This window comes from Beta vulgaris, chromosome 6 (assembly GCF_026745355.1).
Source record: "Beta vulgaris subsp. vulgaris cultivar EL10 chromosome 6, EL10.2, whole genome shotgun sequence".
Taxonomy (NCBI): Eukaryota; Viridiplantae; Streptophyta; class Magnoliopsida; order Caryophyllales; family Amaranthaceae; genus Beta; species Beta vulgaris.
In genome coordinates, this window is record NC_079207.1 from 36,219,743 (window position 1) to 36,242,815 (window position 23,073).

Consider the following 23,073-nt stretch of genomic DNA (forward strand, 5'->3'; position numbering starts at 1 on the left):
GACAAGAAGCCATCTCAAGACTACGGTGCATTGAGGGTACGTATACGTTTATGATTTAGCATGAACACTTTGGTACCAATAGAAGATCACATTGGTACCAATTGGATACTAGATTGGTACGAATGGGACATCAAATTGGTACTAAGGCAACATCACTTTGGTACCAATTTGGTTATCACTTTGGTACCAGTGGATGGTTATCACATTGGTACCAGTGAATGAACACTTTGGTACCAATTGAAAGATCATATTGGTATCAATTGGATATTAGATTGGTACGAATAGAACAACACATTGGTACCCATAGTTTAGCACATTGGTACCAGTAGAAGATCACTTTGGTACCAATTGGACATCAGATTGGTAGCAATAGAAGAACACATTGGTACCAATAGAAGAACACATTGGTACCAATAGAAGATCACTTTGGTACCAATAGAAGATCACTTTGGTACCATTTAATTGACGATCACATTGGTACCAGTGCATGAACACTTTGGTAACAATAATGAAAGATCACTTTAATTATATTGGACACAATTTTAATCTTTTTATTCCAGAGCGTGAACGTTGCATACGGTGAGTATCACCCGTGTATGGCAAGAGATTCAGTAGTTCCAGGCATGAGCACCATAGCAGCGGCCGACTTTCAGAGGATTGCAGAAGTGGTATGTAATCTACCATGTATCATTAATTACTTTTTATGCAAATATGATTAATTTTGTACTTTTTATTTCATTATTTGACAGTGAGCTTGCTTTGGTACCACGTTCACGTTGCTTTGGTACCAGGTTTATGTTGCCTTGGTACCATGTATCATCAGTTAATGGTACCAAGGTGACCATATGTTGGTACCAATTCGGGTTATTAGTACCCAGAGTGATGGTATCTTGGTACCAAAGGTTATCATGTATTGTTGATACATTAACGTCGTGAAATTGCATTTAAATTTGTATTCTAATAATTAACACTTCATAATTTACCAGGTGGCTCGTATTGTCACTCCTACTTTGGAGAGGCTCGTGCGAGGACTTGTACGACAACAACAACGAAGTACATCCACAACCGTGCTCGCTCCTCCTATGAGGGATGTAACCCACATGAGACCTCCTCATGTGCAAGAGGAGGTGGAAGAGGTGGAAGAGAGGTCTCAATTGAATGTGCAAGAGAGGCTTGTTCCAGAGAAGGTGGGGCAGCAACCGAGTACAGTCTCCTCCCATGTGGTCGTTCCTCCAATGAATCAGGTGCATGAGGTAACCTGATTATACTTGTATATCTTTACGACATATATCTTAATGTTTCTCTATGAAATTAAACTAGATCCCAAGTTTTATCATTTAGGTTTGACTTATACAATGCTTCACTACATTTATTCAAGTCATGTAAAATTCAAACAATAACCATTTCAAAGTAATATTTGTATTTTGCTAGTAGTGGAACGACATGTGTATCCAATTTATTACTAGATCATCTTCTTTCTATATCTTCTTTTAATGGATTAATCTAAATTTATTTGTTATAGTTCAAAAGTCAATTTATGGCGACAAAAAGAAAGAAGAGTAATGGGAACTCAACGTTGATCAGATTACATATGAATGTTATAATATTATCAATTAGTTCTCTAAATATCTTTTCAATGTCATTATACCTTGGTTCCTATGTCATTATTCAACTTTTATTCAATATTATATGGTATGATATTACAGCGTACCTATGTCATTATACTTGCTACCTATTAATTATACCTTGGTACCTATGTCATTATACCTTGTATGAAAAAGTTTTGATTTCAGTACCTTTGTCTTAGTGCAAGAGGTGGTGCAAAAGGTGTGCAGGAGGGGAAGAGATGTTGTCACTGAGGAGCTAGGCCAGCAACCTTCCCCTTCATCATCAGTTTTGGTCGTTCTCCTAAGATTCAGGTGCAAGAGGGTGGTGGTGCAAAAGGGTGGAAGCGATGGAAGCGATGGAGGAGAGGCAACCAACAACTTCCTCAGGCTCTGGGTCGCTGACACTGACATGACACCTCAAGTGCAAGGAAAGTCAAGTTGGGGTGCTTGAGGGTGGAAGAGTGATGATGAGAAAGATGACGAGGGGATGAGGAGGATGAGGAGATAGGAGATGATGGGGAGAAAATGAAGATGTGATGATGAGGACGGTGATGGGAAGGGGGGTGAAGCTGGAACAAGACTGTCGGTGGAGATGGGTGAGGATAAGGGGAGAATGATGGGTATAGGACACCTGGGCCAGGTGATACCGCTCCCAAAGTGAACAAAAAGCCGCTCAGCGCCGTCGCAAACCGACCTCCAAACAAACTCAGCTTGAACTTCTGAAGAGTTACAGAATCGAGGCTCACACATTCGACAGAGTCCTCCTGCAATTCATTACGCAGGGTAAAGTGAAGGAGAGGTAACATAACATACATTTTAATCTACGTTTTTTGTCAATTTAGCTGTGTAAACAAGTACCAAAGTAAGACATTGTAGGTACCAAAGTTAGACATTGTAGGTACCAATCATATAATTTAGATGTGTTTCAATTTATGTGCAATGACTTATGGAGTTGTGAAATAACCTTTGGTGTTATGATGTTAAATATACATTAAAAACCTAAGTACTTTTATGATTGATGATTTTGAACAGGGAAAGTCCCATCCTTGTGCAATGTAAAAAACAGTATGCCACACGGTCTGATTTGATAGGTGTAATGCATGACTGCATGTGTTGGCTTGCACTACGTGCAAATGGCTTCTGTCTTGTACACCGACATATGGAGTGCTGAGTTCAGTGGGAAGAGCAAGCGCATTATGCTTGATCCTGCATTTGCGGTAAGAAGAATATCATTTGGTTTCTCAATCATTTACATTGCAAAATATAGTAACATCTGTCAATTACATGGTAGATGGTTGTCTTGAAGGGTAATGCAAATTATAAGGAATTAGGGGCCTCGCATGCTAAAAGATACCCGGGGACACAAATTTTAAGAACTTGTGTGGTTAGTCTGTGACCTTCTTTTAAATATCATTGTTTTTTACTACCAAGTTGTAGGTAAATAGTATGTATAGTTTCATTTCAGTTACAAACTTTCTTTCAAGTTCAAACTAATTTACTTTGATATTGGTAGATTTTTGTTCCCGTGCTCACTTCACAACCCATGGAGCATTGGTGGTGTGTGGCCTTCTCGCTGCGTGATAAAGCAATCTATCACATTGATACATTATCTCGTGAGACCACCATGCATATATCTCGTGAGACCACCATTCATGATATCACCCTCTTAGCACGTGGAATCGATGAGATCTTGCAAGCATGGGACAGTTCATGGATTTCATCCACGCTAGAGTCATGGCCTACAATAAATGTTCCTATCAAGCTCCCAATTGATTTGTAAGTTCTGGTTATTTCTTAAATAAAGTTGTTGCGTGAGTTTAATGTTTCTCTCCAATTTCACATATAATATATCTTTAGGAGGCCATGTGGAGTGATCATGCTCTCCTGTATCAGAGCGTGTGCTGACAGGTTCCTCATCGAGTACCAAGTGGTATGTGTCTATGTTCGGTAGCTATTACATGATTAAATAGATATGATGTCCAACAATTAGTAATTATTTTGTTGTTTTTGTTCTCAACAGGACACAATTTATAATGCCCGACAACAACGTTTGCTCGAATATGTAATGTCGTACGACAACGAACTTAAGTGGCACCTCGGCTCCATTATTAATGAAAACAAATGTGTATGAAGAACAATAGTTAGTAATGTCTTTTGGCACTGTTTTTTGTCATTTGCAAACCAAAACTTGTTCCAAATATTACATTCTGGTATTGGTACCAACTTGTTCTGGTATTGGTATTACGTTGTCTTTTGGCATTGGTACCGACATATAAGTTATATCAATCTATGGTGAACTTTGTACCAACTTGTTCTGGTATTGGTACCAACTTATCTGGTTTTGGTACCAACTTTTTCTGGTATTGGTACCAAGTTATCTGGTTTTGGTACCAACTTGTTCTGGTATTGGTACCAACTTGGTTGCATATTGGTATCAACTAATCTTGATATTGGTACCCAAAGATTGTAAGTGTTATACAATTTACGCTTTGCATGCTACTAGAAAGGAATTGGTACAAACGCAATATGTTTTTCACTTTGGAGGAGAACTTGATGGACTGTCGTACATGGTAGATGACAACCACCACCATTAAATTGTAATAAATGTGTATGGTTGAAATTAAAAAACTTGTTACATTTGAGTTAGATTTCAACATGGGTAGATGACCTACTGTACTATATTAAAAATTACAAATAATTAATGAACAACCACCATATTAAATACATATCCCCCCTATAAATTGGATGGGACATTGTTGCTTGTAAATTCACAACAGGCTTTCATGAAATGACCCAAACACATTTTTTTTACAATCAAGTAAGGATGGGGGAATCCAACAAAATATTGTATTGATTACGAAGATACATTTGAGCAATCTTTCGCTGATTATGAGTTAAAGGAAAATATTCCTAATACTACTATGCTATTCTTTCTTAACGTCGTGATAGTTTATCCGAAATCAACCCCAAGAGAAGTAAACTTGGTGCGAAATGCGGTTCTCACTGCCATGGTCCATGTGAGTGACGATTAATATTTGTTTATTTAATAACATGTTTGATATAGTATTTTATAAGTATAATACATTTCAATAATATAATGCAGGATTCCGTTGGCATTCTTCGCCCCATGCATGAGATGTACAAGACTGTCAGGATTCAAGAATGTACTTCATCTCCTTGCGGAGATGTCTTCAAATATTCGATTAATACTAAAATACAAGAATTATACGATTTTTATGTCGTATCACTAGTAGAACAAGCATGATTTGCGTCCCCACATTTGCGTCGCATAGACACGGAAGTGACGCAAATTACCTTTGTGCGTCGTAGGCCAAAGAGCAATCGACGCAAAACATCAATATTCATATCAGCATACGAGCTATATGCGTCGCACTGTATCTAAGTGCGACGCAGATTAGCTTTGTGCGTCGCACCTAGCTAGGCGTGCGACGCAAATGGCGCTTCTCAATTTGGAGATTTAAGCCCAATGTGCGTCGCACATAGGCCTCCATCCGACGCACATTGGGCTTCCAAAATAATAATCCATCCGCGCCCACCTAACCCTAAATTCTTTAAACCCTCACACGCCTCTCAACTCAGCGCCTCTCTCACTCTCTCTCAACTCAGGGCCTCTCACTCTCCTCTCTCTCTCTCTCAACTCAGCGACTCTTCCTTTCCTCTCTCTCTCTCAACTCAGCGCCAAGGTGTGCAGCGTTCGTCTTCTCCGGCCATCTGCGTTCGTCGCTTGATTTCAGTTTGTTCGCCGGCCATCTCCGTCCGTCTTCTCCGGGTCAAACTCCGGCAACGACAACAACAAGGATTTTAATGGCAAAGCAAGACATGTCTGAGCTTGGGTTTCACAAGGATAACGAAGCAGAAGTTTCTGAAGGAAAGGAGAGCAACAAATAGAAAAATTACTCTACTGAAATCGCCATCGCAAGTAAGGAAGTTACTCTACCGAAATCGCCATTCGTCTTATAATCACGTCGCACAACTTTGGTGTCTTCTTTTTTTTTCGGCGACTACACAGGTACGATTTTTTTAGGGTTTTTAGTAGAAATCGCCATTCGTGTGCTGATTCGTTTAGGTTTCATTTTTTTTCAATTTTTAGATTTGATTTTCAATTTTAATTTTTCGATCTAAAAAATGCGTTTTTTCATTTTTAGATCTAAAAACTAAAAACTTTCTACTGATGACCTTTCATTTTTTTCATTTTTCATTTTTTTCATTTTTTTTCGTTAAAAAAACACAAGCAGCATGAGGAGGAAGATTGAATTAGAGCGGCAGCAGCAGCGCCCACAACAACAATAGCGGCAGCAGCCACGAACAGATCTAGAATGCGGTTTTGGTGGTTCACGAAACATAGCAACGAGCACTAACAAACTTTATATTTCGCTCCTTAATTCGATTTAGTTAGAACAATCTTGTATTTTCTTGTAATTTCGATTCAGATTTGCGTTCCTCGCTCATTTCATTCTTGTACTTCTTTGGATTCAGATTAATGCATCAATGGTTTTGTTCTTGTATTTCTTGTTTGTATATAAAATTACTTCTGTGTATTTCATTTTTATTTGAATATGAGATTTTTTTTTGTAATAAAATTACAAATTTGCGTCGCACATTCAGTATTGTGCGACGCATGTTCTATTTTTTTGTATGATTTGCGTCGCACTCTGTGCGATGTGCGACGCAAATTCCCCTTATAGTTTGTAGTTTGTGGACTGTGAAGAGCAATTTGCGTCGCATCGTATACAACGTGCGACCCAAAAAGATAAAATATCTGCGTCGTTTCTGCATACGACGCAGATCGTATCTGAGTCATTTGCGTCGAGGGCTTTGGCGTCGCACCCGGGTTCGACGCAAATAGGCGCCTCACATCCGACGCAAATTGCCTTTTCTGCACTAGTGTATCGCAAGGAGTTCACGATAGTGATGTGGAATTATGGCACGAGGAAAAATTGTTAAGTAGATTTCAAACTATAGGAGAGACTGATATTTGTGACGGCGATATAATTTATGTTCACTATCTTTCAAATGAGTAGGCCACGTGTTTTTATAAGCCACAAATGTCGATTATGGTGTACTGAATTCTTGTTCAATTGCCCTCTCTACTGTTTAAACATTATATATATGTTTCAAGGTATATGTTCTTTCAAATATCAGATATATATATTTAGTTAATTCCAAGGGCATAATGCATGGATAATAGAAATTAGTTAAATATTGATCCAACAACCCCAAATAATTGTATTGTATTGTTAAATATTGATCCAACAACCAAATCCAACAAATTAGAGGTAAAGTTAAAGTACCCTTCTTTAAATAAAAGTTTCCATCATCTCCACTTACTCCACTCTCTTACACTTCATCAATGCATTAGGTACTTTTTCCAACCTCCACATTGGTACAAAAGTAATAGATAGTAAACTTTTTTTTTTCAAACTCACCTACGTAGTAATAACTACTTACTAAACATTAATTCACCATATTCAAGTTGAAAATATCACAAGAGAATAAATATCACAATAGATAGTAAACTCTCAAAGGACACGATTCCTTTGACACAAAACATTTGGAGCTTCATATTTCGTCTACGTAATTACCGTTATGTCTAGGTCTACTGGTGAAAGTGGAGTCTACCGACATGTTTCACGTACAGTGAAGTTCCGAATTTCGTCGAACAATTATGACGTAGGCATTTCTTTCACAGCAGATGATGATAAGCCCTTAGAAGAAATCCTACGACACTATGCTACGGTAAACTCTCTCCCTTTCTCAAGATTATCGTTCCAACTTCGTGAGATAGAAGTTTTCACAACCGATGCTCCTACATCTATTATGTTGAAAAATGGAGACACCATAATAGCCATAATGAAGGTATTCGATTTTTTCCTTCATTTTTTCTCCTTCATTTCCGCGTTCTTAATCGTTCTTAATAGTTCCACATTGGTACCAACATATGTAAGAATTGGTACCTGTTATTTTCCTAGGAACACTACAAGAGGGGGGGTGAATTGTAGGTGTAGAAATAAACGTAACTTTTTGCGGAAATTAAAACTTAAACGAATAAACAAGCTAAAGGAACACAAGGGATTTTTACAAGAAAAACTTCTTGGGCCCAACAAGAAGAAACAACCTCGACCACTAGGGATTTTAAACTCAACACTTTCACTAATTAGGCCAAACAACTCTGTTACAACCTAATTCTACTCGAGCCACACCTTGAGTTCCTAAACTCAAGTTCCTGAGCCATTGTTCCCTTAACAGCAGTTCCTCTCAACTTCACTAGAAGTTTTCTCACACATACAAGCTTCACTCAAAGCCTTTCTCTTACAGAACTCACTAGTGGAAAAAACTCCATGTGCTACTTGTCAAGTGCTTGGGTTGAACAATCAACCCAAGCACTTGTGAAATTTTAATATTAAAAATTCACAAGTGCTTCGGTTGATAAGTCCACCGGAGCACTTGTGAATAAGTGCTCCGGTTATTCAACCGGAGCACATGTTGGATCTTGCGCGCTACACTTTTGTTTATTTTTTGAAGGACCCGCTAATAATTAACACGTTGGATCAATTAATTTTTTGAAGGACGCGGCCTCCTCCTGAAACTAACTCCTCTCTACTTTCCCCTAAAAAAAAAACAAAAAACTCCTCTCTACTTTTTCGTTCATCAGAACCCTCCTCCTTAACTCCTCTCTACTTCTTCGCCTCATCTCTGTACTTCGCTCATCAAATCTGCTGCCTCACTCGAAATTCTCTGCCGCACTGAAATCAATTCAATTGCACTCGATCGGGAAATCTGCTGCCTTGCACTGAAATCAGTTCAATTGCACTGAAATCTGCTGCCTCACTCGAAATTCTCTGCCGCCTTCATCAAATCTGCTGCCTCACTCGAAATTGGGAAATCTGCCGCCTCGCTGAAGTCGCTGCTGGTGCCCGTCAATCTGCCGCGCGCACTAAAATCTCGAGGTTTCTCTCTCTTCCTTGTTGTAATTTGAGTCATCAATTTGCAAATTTTTCGGTGGTTCTAGTGGTTGTTTGAGCGCAAATTCTAGCAAATTTTTCGCCAAATTGTTTGAGTGACATGAATTATTGATGGAATTTTTTGTGTTTGATGTTGTTGGATTGATCGAGTTGATTATTGTGAGGTTTATGATGGAGTAATTCAAGTTTATACACTAAGTATTGTTAATCATGAAATAAATAACAATTAAGTACTAACAAATCCCTATGAAAGAAGTTTATTCACTATCAGGCACTTATCTGCAAGAAATTGGAATAAATATGAGCAAGTGCTATGGGCCTATGGCATGTCATGTGGTCCATTTTACTTGAAATATTTCATGCAAATACAAATATATGATTGTTGATGAACTATTCATTCGTAAGATTTTTATGTCAATGTGTGATGATATAATGATATCAGAACTATATGCTTAATTATTGGTTGCTTGCATAAGCAAATGTATTATTAAACTTTTTAATGTTTTCTTCACTAAAGATGTGCAAAATTATAATAGGGTTATTTTTGTATTGAAGAAAGAAAAAATGCCAATGACAGGATAGTGGTAAATGGTAATACTGAAATAATACTCTATTATTAGAAATAAGTTAGACTGGACATTTCATAATTGAAAGGAATCTGCTTATCTAGTGAAAGTTGCTTCTGTACTTCTAATATGTAATTACTTATCTAACATAAGCAGAAAGATGAGATGAGAATTATGAATTATCAAAGAATTTTTATTCGGAGATGAAGCTAGCAAGATGTAATATCTCCTTCTGGACCACTTTTTTTTAATTATTTGGGATAAACTGGCCATATTTCAATTTTTAATCATTAAGAACGCTTTAAGAATAACGGATTGAATTTTATTCATTTGTTATGCAAAAAATTAACGTATCATCATAATCATATGCCTAGATACCCATCCAAGAATTACTCATTAGGAATAAGTCTTGGATAGTCCCCGTTTTGGGACTGTTTTTGGACGTTTGATCTCATTTAGGTGGTAAATGTATGTTTTCTTTTCGTTTATATGGAAATCACGGCTACTCATTTCCCTAATTGTTCTCCGGGTATATATGTAGATAAGTAACTACCTACATTATACTTGGAGAACTGTAGGGAAATGCTGCCGGAATTTCCATAGATCGAGAAGCTGACATACATTTACTAGTGGGATTAGACGTTCAAGGATGGGTTAGGTTGGAGTGATAAGGACCTCTGGAAGACATGCATATATTCATGCTATATTTTTTTTTTTTTGAATTTGTATGTTTAATGCTTAAATGGTTGACAATGTGCTATTGTATGTGATTAATTAGTCATAAGAGGTCTGTTTGGATGTCGAGAGATCGTTCGTGGATGTATGGTAACGTTGATTCGTCAGAATTTGTGGATGGGGTACTGGAATTTTGTGATTCTGCCTTAGAACATCAAGCTCGGACGGGAGATTTAGGATTTTATTGTCCTTGTGTCAAGTGTGGCAATGTGTCCAAAGTGAGCGATATTGATTTGCTTAGGGAGCATGTACTTCGTCATGGGTTTAGGCCGGAATACCATGTATGGATTTGGCATGGTGAGGAGGGAGTATATGAAGGGAATTCTTGTGCAAATGATGTCCATGAACAAGAAGACAATGATTCATGCATGCGAGGAAATGGAGAATGATAATGAGCACGAGGATGATGAGGATCATGTGGATGAGATGATGGAGGGTGTCGAGGATGAGTTAGGGAAACATTCTCGTGTTTTTGAGTCTTTGACAGAGGCAGCTCAAAAGCCACAGTATCCTGGTTGTAAAAAGTTCACCAAACTGTCTGCCGTGTTGACACTTTTCAACATTAAATCCAAGGGAAATTGGACCGACATTAGTTTCACTTCCCTGTTAGAAGTGTTAAGTGATATGTTTCCCGATGGCAACGAACTTCCAAAGTCGACCTATTATGCTAGAAAGCTCATGTGTCCCTTTGGCTTAGAGTATAAGAAGATACATGCTTGTCCGAATGACTGCGTGCTATATAGGAATGAATATGACAATTTGGATAAGTGTCCACGGTGCGAGATGTCACGATATAAGCGTGAAGGAGATGGAGATAAGAAAGGGCCCCCAGCTAAGGTATTGTGGTATCTTCCAATAATTCCTAGATTCAAGCGCTTATTTTCCATAAAGAAAGATGCAAAAAATTTGAGATGGCATGCAGATAGAAGGAAGAAAGATGGTTTGTTGAAACATCCGGCGGATTCTCCTGAGTGGAATAGTATTAATAGGTTGCATAAGCCATTTGGGGATGAAGATCTAATTTGAGGCTTGGGCTATGCACAGATGGAATGAATCCGTTCGGAAGTTTGAGCTCTTTACATAGTACATGGCCAGTACTTTTAGTTATATATAACTTGCCTCCTTGGTTGTGCATGAAACGCAAGTACATGATGTTATCACTTTTAATCTCTGGTCCTAAACAACCTGGAAATAACATATATGTCTACCTTGCACCGCTTGTCGATGATTTGAGAAAGCTATGGGATGAAGGGGTTTCTGTTTTTGATGCTCATACTAATGAGATGTTCACATTGCGTGCAATGCTTTTCTGCACCATTAACGATTTCCCTGCGTACGGCAACTTATCCGGATATAAGAATAAAGGAAAGAAAGCATGTCCAATATGTATCGATGACATGGAATCCACATGGATTCCTAAGTGCAAACATGTGTACATGCCCCATCGAAAGTTTCTACGACTGCACCACCCTTTTCGTAAGAAGAAGAATGCATTTGATGGGAAGGTTGAAGAGAGAGTAGCTCGTAGAGCGTTGACTGGTGAAGAGGTTTATGAGCAAGTGAAGGGTGTTGAAACGATCTTTGGTAAAACAATGCAAAAGGATACAGGGTTATGGAAAAAGGAGTCTGTCTTGTGGACACTTCCATATTAGAAAGATCTCCGGGTCAGACATTGTCTCGACGTCATGCATATAGAAAAAAATGTATGTGATGCCATTCTTGCGACACTTATGAATATTCCTGGTAAGACGAAGGATACCAAGGCCTCACGGTTGTACTTAGAACAGATAGGAGTTCGGCCAGAACTGTGGCCTCAGAATAGGGAAGGTAGGAAGAGGAAGAAATCTGAAGAAATAAATCTTAATGAAGGCAATAAGAGGAAGAAATCTAAAGAAGAAAAAAACCTGAACAAGGTTAAGGATAAAGAGAACAAAAATACGGTCGATAATAGGAATTATTTGCCTCTAGCTTGCTATACGTTATCCAAGGAAGAGAAACGGATTTTTTGCGAGTCTTTGTATGACATCAAAGCTCCATCGGGATACTCATCTAACATGAAAAGATTTGTATCCTTAAATGGCGAGTTGAAGTTAGGGCTCATGAAATCTCATGATTGTCATGTCATGATGCAAGTATTTTTACCGATTGCCCTTCGTGGAATACTACCAAAACATGTGCGGTATGCTATAACTGAACTGTGCTCATTTTTCAACACTATATGTAGCAAAGTGCTTGATCCGACAAGACTTGATGCTCTTCAAGCTGATGTTGTAGAGACTCTTTGTAAGTTTGAAATGTATTTTCCACCTGCATTTTTTGACATAATGGTTCATCTTATCGTCCATCTAGTTCGCGAAATCAAGTTGTGTGGTCCTGTGTTTTTGAGGTGGTGTTATCCTTTTGAAAGACGAATGGGTAATTTACAAGACAAAGTAAGGAACCCTGCACAACCTGAAGCTAGTATCATTCAAGGCACCGTGGGCGACGAAGTTGGTAATTTTGTAGCTGAGTATTTGGCTAGTGCACAACCTATCGGACTTCCTACATCTCGCCATGATGGAAGACTTGGAGGCCAGGGTACGATTGGCTCAAAATTAGTCACACCTCCTAGAGATAAGCGCTTACAAGCACACCTGTATGTGTTGCATCACATTGCAGAAGTACATCCGTATTTGGGTGACATATGGAGGTGCTACGGGCTGAAAATCCTTCTAAAGGGGATAGAGCATTGATGCAATTGCACAATAAGACATTTATTGATTGGTTTCATGATCGAGTAATATGTCAACAACAAGATGATGTATCTGAAACTATTAAGTGGTTAGCATTTGGTCCTCATGAAGCTGTCAACAAATATGAGGGTTATGATGTAAATGGATTTACATTTTGGACTGAAGGTCGCGATCAAAAGTCCTCATCAGTGCAAAATAGTGGTGTTTCTGTTTTGGCATCATCTACATTTTATGCGAGCGCTAAGGATCAGAATCCGGTGGATGCCAAATTGTTATACTATGGGCGAATTCAAGAAATATGGGAGCTTAACTATTCTTGTTTCAAGGTTGGTCTCTTCTGTTGCAAGTGGTTGGGTAATAATCGGCGTTGCGTAAGAAATGATGACCCTTGTGGTTTCACTCTTGTTGACTTGGGTCATTTGCGTGAAAGTGACGAGCCATTTATACTTGCAATACATGCTAAGCAAGTATTTTATGTAACAGACCCTGCTGATCCTAAGTGGTCTATTGTTGTACCGGGAAAAAGAAGTATCCTTGGCATTGGTGATGTTGATGATGAGGAAGAGTATGATGCTTTTGAAGACACCCCACCCTTCATCAATCCCAAAATCGATATAACTCCAGACGTCGACACAAATTATATGCGCATAGATCACACGGAAGGGATACTTGTCGACCCTTCAGAATGATGTCTTAGAAGGTATTATTTATACAAGTTCGTGAATACGTATTCTATTACTTGATACGAGGCATATTATTGTGGTTCCTATTCTCAAATTATCTATATATTTTCTATCTTGTAATCTCTCTACGTTAGTTTGACGTTTTCATATGATATTTTATATAATGAGTAATGTGGAAATTTAATATACTTTGAATTTGAAAACTAACTAATGTAGCCTTCTCGATTTTGCATGACAATAAGTACATGGTTTTTGCTGAAATCAGAATGTCAATAAGTTTTCTCAAATAGATTCGTGACTGTTATGGATGTTGTCTATTAGTACATGGTTTTTGCTGAAATCAGAATGTCAATGCTGTTGGTTTGTCATTGCAGAGTGTTCCTGTTCAAGCAGGGCAGACACCACTGCTGTTGCAATACTTTCGGACACTTTTAACTAGAGGAAAGCTCAATGCATTTGAATCTTTAGAACTATCTCGCCTTGTTGTGAATCGGAACAAGAAAAAACTGCTGGAGAATTGGCTAGCAGAGGACAAATTGGAGTGCACTGAAGAACTTGGAGATCTCGTGAAGGTGTACTGGCAGTTTAATGGTTTTCCTTACTAGTCAAATCCGCTACTTGTGATTGTCGATTGTTATCTTAATGTCGTGCCTACTTTTTATTTTTATTTTGCAGACTGTTGACACTGACTTTGCCTTAAAGATATATATTAAAGCTAGAGCAACACCCAAGGTTGTTGCAGCCTTTGCCGAACGCAGGGAGTTTGACAAAATCCTCATTTACTCTAAGCAGGTAAGAGAGATCCTTCATTATGCAGGCATAGTGTTGCTATTGTTGATCTCTCTTCTTATTACTCTTAAATCTTTATATTAGTTTCTTTTGGGTCCTTACTGATTCTTTCTGATATTATACAGTGTATGATTATATGTGCCATAGAACCTTCTTAATACTAAATTTCTTCTCTTGATATAGGTCGGTTATACACCAGATTACTTGTTCCTGCTCCAAACTGTTCTTCGAACAGATCCACAGGTGTATATCTGACTTCAACATTCCCATTCTGTCGGCAAAAAGTAGAGAAAAGCCAATGTCTTTGTACCTTTATTCGATTAACCATTGAACGATTTATTGAACAATATGTTGTAATTTGTGCATATTTTTCTACTCTACATTACAGGCTGCTGCCAATTTTGCCTTGATGATGTCCCAAATGGAGGGTGGTGTCCCGTTGATTATAACACAATAACTGATCTTTTTCTTCAGGTGTGTATGTTTTTCTACCATATGCACCGCCTGTGATATGCCCACCTATACCCAAGCTGGTGCACAGTCCTGCAGTAAATTCGTGCACCTTACTCTGCTCTGATATCCTATAGTAAAGTTCCCCTGTAGTTTACTAGGTGTATTCAGAAATTGTGAGAATTATTCGCAGACGAATAGAATTTCTATCTTGATTCTTTCTTGAAAAATTATGGTTCAAGTAGTTTACTAGGTGGGAAAGCCAAGCTCTTCTAAGAATATTCACTTGAAAAATTGTGACAGTAAATATGTATAATCTGAAAATGTATACTGTATAGGTAAGAATGGCTATAGACTTCAGCTTCCTTAAACTTACAGTGCTCACTGTGAATGAGTTGCTTTACTTGTAGTAAGATAAAGTCGAGTGAGATTGAATTCTAAGATGACTCTCTTCGTCTCCGGGGTTGGTATTGGTGATGGACCATTATTTAAGATCCTGCGGGACTTCCTATAAGATTAATAGCTCATGCTTAAGCTACTTTAAACTTGTAAGGTGAAGGACAGTTCAAAGTAAACTACTCTACTTCACTAACCAGCAGAGATGACAGAAAGTATAAGGCTTGTTTCTAGCCCCTTTTGCCGTTCACTTTATAGTTCTGACTTCTTATTCTATTCTGTTTTTCAAGTCACTCTTCTCAGTGCCTGGTTCGCTTTCTGCTCGAAATTTTATCTTGAGTCTTGACTGGTTCTCTTCGTTTTTCTTCTCTCCTATATTTTGGAGCTTTCTGTTTCGAGTGGATTGCTCAGTTCTTTGTCATTAATCTGAATGTCTATCAACTCTTTGTGCAGAAGCTACTCTTATTGTAGACATTCAAGATGGGAGATTATGAGAAATGTAGAGAAAAGAGGATAGCGGAAAATAAATTGAAAATGCAAAAATTGGGAATTAATTCTACGGCATATGAAACCCAATCAAAGAAGGGAACAAAACGCAAATGCAGGAGTAAGGAGCATGATAATGGTACCGGGAATGATGAAATAGAGCGTGATCTTAGTGATGATGATGATGTCGAGTATGATCCGGAGATGGAGGAGGATAAAGGTGAGATGGAGGAGGATAAAGGTGAGATGGAGGAGGATAAATGTGAGATGGAGGAGGATAAAGGTGAGATGGAGGATAAAGGTGAGAAACAAACCGATAATGCAGCCCCTATGCAAGAGGAGGATGAGATGGTGTCAGCTCCTCAAACTCAAGGCGGCTTACAAGTCCGTACCACAACAAGTGAAATTGTGAGTCACGTTCCAAAAAAGAGACGAGGACGAGGTCCGACAAAAGGAATTGTGAGTAACATGAAGGATCCCATGCACCTTGAATACAATCAGTTTGGTCAACCATGTGGTAAGTGGCGTATGAAGTATGGGACACAAGTTGGCATTTGCATGCGCAAACTCTCCATTTTGGCTAAATGGAGTGAGGTGTCAGAGGGTTTGAAGAAGGCGTTGTGGGAAGATACAGTGGTAAGTGTAGAAGCTTACCAAATATTTGGCTGCATATTATGTATAACATACTTGTTAAGTAACTATTATGTTTTCCCTTTTTTTAGAATCTATTTCATATTCAACCCGATGAAGCGAAGAAGGAAGTGTTTCTTTCGGCTGTTGCGGAAAGATTTAGAGACTTCAAGACAAAGTTAGTGAGTGGATGGATCACGTTAAGAAGAAAAAAAACTACGTCTAAGAAGTTGACAAAAGGAAAGGAAAAGGAGAATGAAGGAGGAGAGGAAGCGGGAAATGAGGCGGGAAGGGAAAATAAAAAGGCTTCTGAAAAGACGGAAGTACGGACATTGTTGCCTTATCAAATATGGGATCACATCACAAAAGAGGATTGGGAAGCATTTGTTGCCCAAAAAACTACTCCGAAAGAAGTTGTAAGTTTTCATCCTTTTTTTGTTTTCATTTAAGAGAATAAAAATTGAATGGAAGTCAGACATTCTAGAGGACTGAAACTGACCATACATAGAACCAGCTATATATCCATAAAGCCAGGTCTGATATATCTAGAAACGTGCAGCATGCAGCCTCAGCTTTATATCTAGCTCTAAGATATTATTAAGGTTGTCAATTAACCAGCCACAGGGCTACATACTCTTTCTTCTCTTTCTAAAAGAGTCTACAGAAGCATAGACATTTTTTAGAAATAACAGGAGAAGTTGGATGACATGTAGGGTCATGTACAGTTTTTCAAGACTTGGAAATTCAATCATAAATCTGACCAAAAAATTAGTTACAAAATAAATTTCTTATCAGGTACGGTGATTCTATTAAAGCATCAGTGCCTTATAAGGGTATTCATGTACCTAAATCTCCCTTTCTGATCACCTTAGAATGCTATATAGATATTATTTTCCTTATGCTTTGCAACTATTTTCATAAGTTCAAAAACACCTTTAAAAAGTTCAAACAGAAAAAAAAGTTGGATACAGGTACTTAATGTGGATGCTCAATTCTGGGGTAGTGGATGTTATCTAATATCTCCAATTTTCAGTATCACGTTAATAGATTCTTTTAGTAGGTTGATGAGTTTTATGTCGAGATTATCATCCTAGATATTCTTCCATAAATATGAAAAATCAATTTAGGTGCTAGGTAGGCCATACCTGAAGGCTATGCAATAGATACATCAAGAACAGATGTAGAGTGAATTCTAGTGGACAGAGGTATGCAGTTGCTGCTACACTTGAGGGAGAAGTGCTTCTGTCTTGTATGAAAATTAGCTGCATAAATGTGTATTTAGTCCGTCACGTAAAGCTCCTAAATAAGAGAGTGAGTATTGACTCTTGTTTGTTAACGTTGCATGCAGCCCTGGATAAGTTGGATTTTTAAGTTGGATAAGTTGTATGAAGAAACAGAAAAATTAGTTTCAGAACTAAAGAACATGATAGTTTGTCCTGGAATTCAGTGAAAAGTATCAGAATATCAACAGAAAGATAACAGCAGCAGCAGGAGCATGAAAAAGAATTAAAATAGTAGCTAAAAACTGGAATATTGAATAAGAAATCAGAGGTTTCAAAGCTGTAACTGAAGGCAGCAACATTGTTACAATACTTTTAATAAAGTTACTTTTTAATTGTATTATATGCATTTATTGACTTAAACTTACCTTTTATTTTATTTTAAATCTACAGGAAAGGCGTGCTAAAGCTTACGAAAGTTCAAAGCAGAAAAAGTTCTATCATCATATGGGTCCTAAAACTTATGAAGAGAAAAGAAAGGAGTGGATGCAAGAAAAAGATTTTTCCCAAGCATGACCTCATCATCAGGGGCAACTTCTGGCTCTACACTTACGACAAAGAACATTGATCGAGTTGCTGATTGGTATTGTTCACTTCATACTCGAGATGCAAGTGGGAGAAGAACCATTTCTGATCCGGGAACAAAGAAGATAGCCGAAGCAGTGGTTAGTATTTATGGTCATTTCACTTAAATTTAGCTTTTTCAGTTTCCAACTAACCGTTTTCTTATGTGTTCTTTCTTTCACTAGCTTGGGTGGAGGAACAAAGAGAGTACAGGCGAGTTTGTTCCGCAAGCGAACAAGGATGCCTTATATATGGTACTAGGTAAGGACCATGATGGACGTGTGAAAGGCAAAGGAGGGGTACGACTAGGCTTGAGAAAAGTTTATGGTGCAGAGTACTCCGCAACAAGATCAAGCTCAGTGTCTAATGCATCACAAGATATGGAGAGCAAAATGAAATCTGCAATAGAGGAGCTTGAGAAAAGGATGAAGAATCAATTCAGCGCCATCTTGGAGCACATGGGATTACCTAGTCTTGACGAGCTCGAGCTCAATGTCACTCCTGGGGACAAATTAAGCCAGCAAGATCCCGAGACACCTAGAGAGGTACTTGGTTCGATACCTAAACCTCTGCTACTTGACCCCCCAGTGCCTGATATAGAGGTAAATGAAGAATTAGTTTTTTAGTTGCTTTTCCAACAAACTATATGATATATATTGTTAATGGTTGACTTAGCCAATTATGTTTTAAATAGGAGGAGACCCCTTGCAATCTTTTACTTCCCAAATCAGCAGATGGTGAGTTGGTTGTGGTTGCTTATGGTCGGGCACAACCACCGAGAGAGGGCCAGACATCACATTTGCTGCCGGTAGCAGGTTCTTATTTTAGTGTGTCCGTAGACACCATTATATGTGGATTTGAAGATTTCTCATTGCCGGTCCCTAGGCCAGAGTGGAGCGTCACTGTTCTGAACGACGCGCAAGGTAGTTTTGTGATATGGCCATGTGCTTGGGTGCGATTTTAGATAAGGTAAAATATGTGCTATATACTCCTAATGATTATTTCAACTATGTTCTTTTTGTGTAATGGTGTCTTTTCTTAAACAGGCTTTGAAGAAAAAAACAGAATCGGCCAAAAAAGTGAAGAATTTGGATGCGGACAAAGAGAGTTCGCAAGACAACCGATCAAAAGAGAATGAGGTGGACTCAAAAGCTAACAATAACAAGGCGGATTCACAACCTAAGAGTGTAGTTGTAGGTAAGATTTCATCTAAGGGCTCATCTCCTGATGTGAATCCAAAAGGAACTCCACTTGTGTGTGAAAAAGTGCTCCAGTCCCTTAGCAAGTCATGTTCTTGGCTACATGCTCGTGTTACCAACTTGTCTGATTCCTCCCCAATAAAGGTTGATTTGGATAAATCTCAATTCCACTACTTAGATGACGATTCAGCTACTTGGGTATATAAAGAGGATATTCGTGAGTTCCTCTCCGGCGCGATGTTAAATGTATCTATATTACAAGTCTTCATGAGGTGATCTAATAAAAATAACTACTTTTATATTTTGTTGGTTGTTGACGATTTTCAATCTAAATTAATTAAATCTTCTTTTAGTGCACTTTATGAAGATTTACTTGGATGTGATTCTGTTTCAAAAGTTGGGTGGTTATGTCCACAAGAGATTCGTGGTGACAATTACTTGAAGAACCATGCTGAAGCGAATGAGTACGTTGAAAGGAGTATTACCCATGTGTTCGATCTAAAGATAACTATATTATTGCCCCATATCTTGAAGAGTATGTTTTAGTTTTAGTTGATAATGTCTTTTCATAATACTATTTTGGATAACTATTGTTGGTATACATATGATTGTCGAACTTAATTTTTTGTTGTAGTCACCATTGGATGCTCTTGGTAATATCTCCTTCAACTCACACAATATACCATTTTGATTCTATGCGTCAAGAACCACCCCGAGGCTTACTAATCAAAAGCATATTGAATAGGTATTGTTTTATTTTCATTTCCTTTTTGTTCTTTATTAACATCATAACATTGTAACTATTATAAAATGTGGTATTGTAGTGTGATGAAAAGATTACGTGGATGTGGTCCAAGAAGAGCCACACTTCCTCAATGGAAATCAGTGAAGGTAAAGGATTTTGATTGTCCTATCTTTAAGTTATTATTTTCCCTAATTTTATTGATCGTCATGTTGAGAATTATTTTTTTGAAAATAATTTTGAATTTAGTGCGCACAACAACAAGACGGAGTTGCTTGCGGCTATTACGTGATGAGGTTTATGTTCGATATACTTACTTGTTGCACAGAAGTCGATGATCTTGAGAAGGTTCGTAACATTCCGTACCCATATAAACTATGACTTAGTTTCATCCTAATTAGTCCTTAAACAACTTATTAGACTAGAATGTATTACATGCTATGGTATGAAATAGATGAATTTGACCTAAAACCACCTTTACTTGCACAAACTTGACTAGGATGATCAAATTAGACTAGTAATCGTCCTAATAGTCCTTAAACAACATATGAGACCAGAATGTAACCTAAAATTACTTGCTATGGTATGAAATGGATGAATTTGACCCAAATAGCCGAAAACGGCCTTGAAACGGCCTTTAGTTGGACAAACTTGACTAGGATGATCAAATTAGACTAGTAATCGTCCTAATAGTCCTTAAACAACATATGAGACCAGAATGCAACCTAAAATTACATGATATAGTACGAAATGGATGAATTTGACCCAAAATAGCCGAAAACGGCCTTGAATCGGCCTTTAGTTGGACAAACTTGACTAGGATGATCAAATTAGACTACTAATCGTCCTAATAGTCCTTAAACAACATATAAGACCATAATGCAACCTAAAATTACATGATATAGTACGAAATGGATGAATTTGACCCAAAATAGCCTAAAACGGCCTTGAAACGACCTTTACTTGCACAAACTTGACTAGGATGATCAAATTAGACTACATAACGTCCTAATAGTCCTTAAACAACATATGAGACCATAATGCAACCTAAAATTACATGATATTAGTACGAAATGGATGAATTTGACCCAAAACAGTCGAAAACGGCCTTGAAACGGCCTTTACTTGCACAAACTTGACTAGGATGATCAAATTAGACTAGTAATCGTCCTAATAGTCCTGAAACAACATATGAGACCATAATGCAACCTAAAATTACATGATATAGTACGAAATGGATGAATTTGACCCAAAATAGCCTAAAACGGCCTTGAAACGACCTTTACTTGCACAAACTTGACTAGGATGATCAAATTAGACTACCAATCGTCCTAATAGTCCTTAAACAACATATGAGACCATAATACAACCTAAAATTACATGATATAGTACGAAATGGATGAATTTGACCCAAAACAGTCGAAAACGGCCTTGAAACGACCTTTACTTGCACAAACTTGACTAGGATGATCAAATTAGACTAGTAATCGTCCTAATAGTCCTTAAACAACATATGAGACCATAATGCAACCTAAAATTACATGATATAGTACGAAATGGATGAATTTGACCCAAAATAGCCTAAAACGGCCTTGAAACGACCTTTACTTGCACAAACTTGACTAGGATGATCAAATTAGACTAGTAATCGTCCTAATAGTCCTTAAACAACATATGAGACCAGAATGCAACCTAAAATTACATGATATAGTACGAAATGGATGAATTTGACCCAAAATAGCCTAAAACGGCCTTGAAACGATCTTTACTTGCACAAACTTGACTAGGATGATCAAATTAGACTACTAATCGTCCTAATAGTCCTTAAACAACATATGAGACCATAATGCAACCTAAAATTACATGATATAGTACGAAATGGATGAATTTGACCCAAAACAGTCGAAAACGGCCTTGAAACGGCCTTTACTTGCACAAACTTGACTAGGATGATCAAATTAGACTAGTAATCGTCCTAATAGTCCTTAAACAACATATGAGACCAGAATGTAACCTAAAATTACTTGATATGGTACGAAATGGATGAATTTGACCCAAAACAGCCTAAAACGCCCTTGAAACGGCCTTTACTTGCACAAACTTGACTAGGATGATCAAATTAGACTAGTAATCGTCCTAATAGTCCTTAAACAACATATGAGACCAGAATGCAACCTAAAATTACATGATATAGTACGAAATGGATGAATTTGACCCAAAATAGCCTAAAACGGCCTTGAAACGATCTTTACTTGCACAAACTTGACTAGGATGATCAAATTAGACTACTAATCGTCCTAATAGTCCTTAAACAACATATGAGACCATAATGCAACCTAAAATTACATGATATAGTACGAAATGGATGAATTTGACCCAAAACAGTCGAAAACGGCCTTGAAACGGCCTTTACTTGCACAAACTTGACTAGGATGATCAAATTAGACTAGTAATCGTCCTAATAGTCCTTAAACAACATATGAGACCAGAATGTAACCTAAAATTACTTGCTATGGTACGAAATGGATGAATTTGACCCAAAACAGCCTAAAACGCCCTTGAAACGGCCTTTACTTGCACAAACTTGACTAGGATGATCAAATTAGACTAGTAATCGTCCTAATAGTCCTTAAACAACATATGAGACCAGAATGCAACCTAAAATTACATGATATAGTACAAAATGGATGAATTTGACCCAAAATAGCCGAAAACGGCCTTGAAACTGCCTTTAGTTGCACAAACTTGACTAGGATGATCAAATTTCAGGATTAGATACTTCACAAGCCAAGCCACACTTGGATCCACATGAGACCAGGAAACTCTACCAGTTCGATGTTCACAAAAGTAATCCACGTCAATAACCTATAGCCTTCAATCTTCACATAAGACAACCAGCAAAAAGAAAAAGTTCAAACTTGTAACAGCAAATAAAGAATACCTGGGTAAACTCATGAAGTATGTCTCTGTGTCTTGCCAGTTTTTGAGTAACTGATGTAGCCGGAGTAGCAGATGCAGCGAATCTGCTCATTGAATCATTTATGTCTACTAGCTTCTCAAGTAAAGACTGTATTTCCATTTCCATAGACTTCCATGACCTGCTCGAGCTCACTGTTGGGGATCCAGTATCCATGTAACCTAATTCCATGACACTATGCTCAGAAAACAGAGGAGCCCCCATGAATTCTACATTAGAGTTGATCTAAAAACACGAATAAACAGCATGCACAT

The 23,073-nt window shown here is 37.8% G+C and overlaps 2 protein-coding genes and 1 long non-coding RNA gene across 3 annotated transcripts; all 3 read left to right on the forward strand.

Moving 5' to 3' along the window:
• The first annotated feature begins 15,416 nt into the window (after nt 1–15,416).
• Nucleotides 15,417–17,853, forward strand: LOC130591814 (uncharacterized). The gene is made up of 4 exons (XM_057395743.1): nt 15,417–15,647; nt 15,711–16,063; nt 16,150–16,473; nt 17,731–17,853. The coding sequence occupies exons 1-4, from the start codon at nt 15,422–15,424 to the stop codon at nt 17,851–17,853; spliced, it is 1,026 nt and encodes a 341-aa protein (XP_057251726.1). The 5' UTR covers nt 15,417–15,421.
• On the forward strand, nt 17,850–18,865 carry LOC130591815 (uncharacterized). Its single transcript, XM_057395744.1, has 3 exons — nt 17,850–18,002; nt 18,087–18,503; nt 18,596–18,865. The coding sequence occupies exons 1-3, from the start codon at nt 17,850–17,852 to the stop codon at nt 18,863–18,865; spliced, it is 840 nt and encodes a 279-aa protein (XP_057251727.1).
• A 792-nt stretch (nt 18,866–19,657) lies between these two features.
• Nucleotides 19,658–20,205, forward strand: LOC130592019 (uncharacterized). Its single transcript, XR_008970056.1, has 3 exons — nt 19,658–19,845; nt 19,925–19,991; nt 20,092–20,205. It is a non-coding gene; the product is annotated as an uncharacterized LOC130592019 (long non-coding RNA).
• The last annotated feature ends 2,868 nt before the right edge of the window (nt 20,206–23,073 follow it).

Bases quoted from the DNA above. Each gene is read 5' to 3' on its own strand.
- LOC130591814 (XM_057395743.1), top strand. From the start codon at position 15,422: ATGGGAGATTATGAGAAATGTAGAGAAAAGAGGATAGCGGAAAATAAA. The intron at 16,064-16,149 runs GTAAGTGTAGAA...CCCTTTTTTTAG, and splicing joins CGTTGTGGGAAGATACAGTG to AATCTATTTCATATTCAACC. The intron at 16,474-17,730 runs GTAAGTTTTCAT...TTAAATCTACAG, and splicing joins AAACTACTCCGAAAGAAGTT to GAAAGGCGTGCTAAAGCTTA.
- LOC130591815 (XM_057395744.1), top strand. From the start codon at position 17,850: ATGACCTCATCATCAGGGGCAACTTCTGGCTCTACACTTACGACAAAG. The intron at 18,003-18,086 runs GTTAGTATTTAT...TTCTTTCACTAG, and splicing joins AGAAGATAGCCGAAGCAGTG to CTTGGGTGGAGGAACAAAGA. The intron at 18,504-18,595 runs GTAAATGAAGAA...TGTTTTAAATAG, and splicing joins CCCCAGTGCCTGATATAGAG to GAGGAGACCCCTTGCAATCT.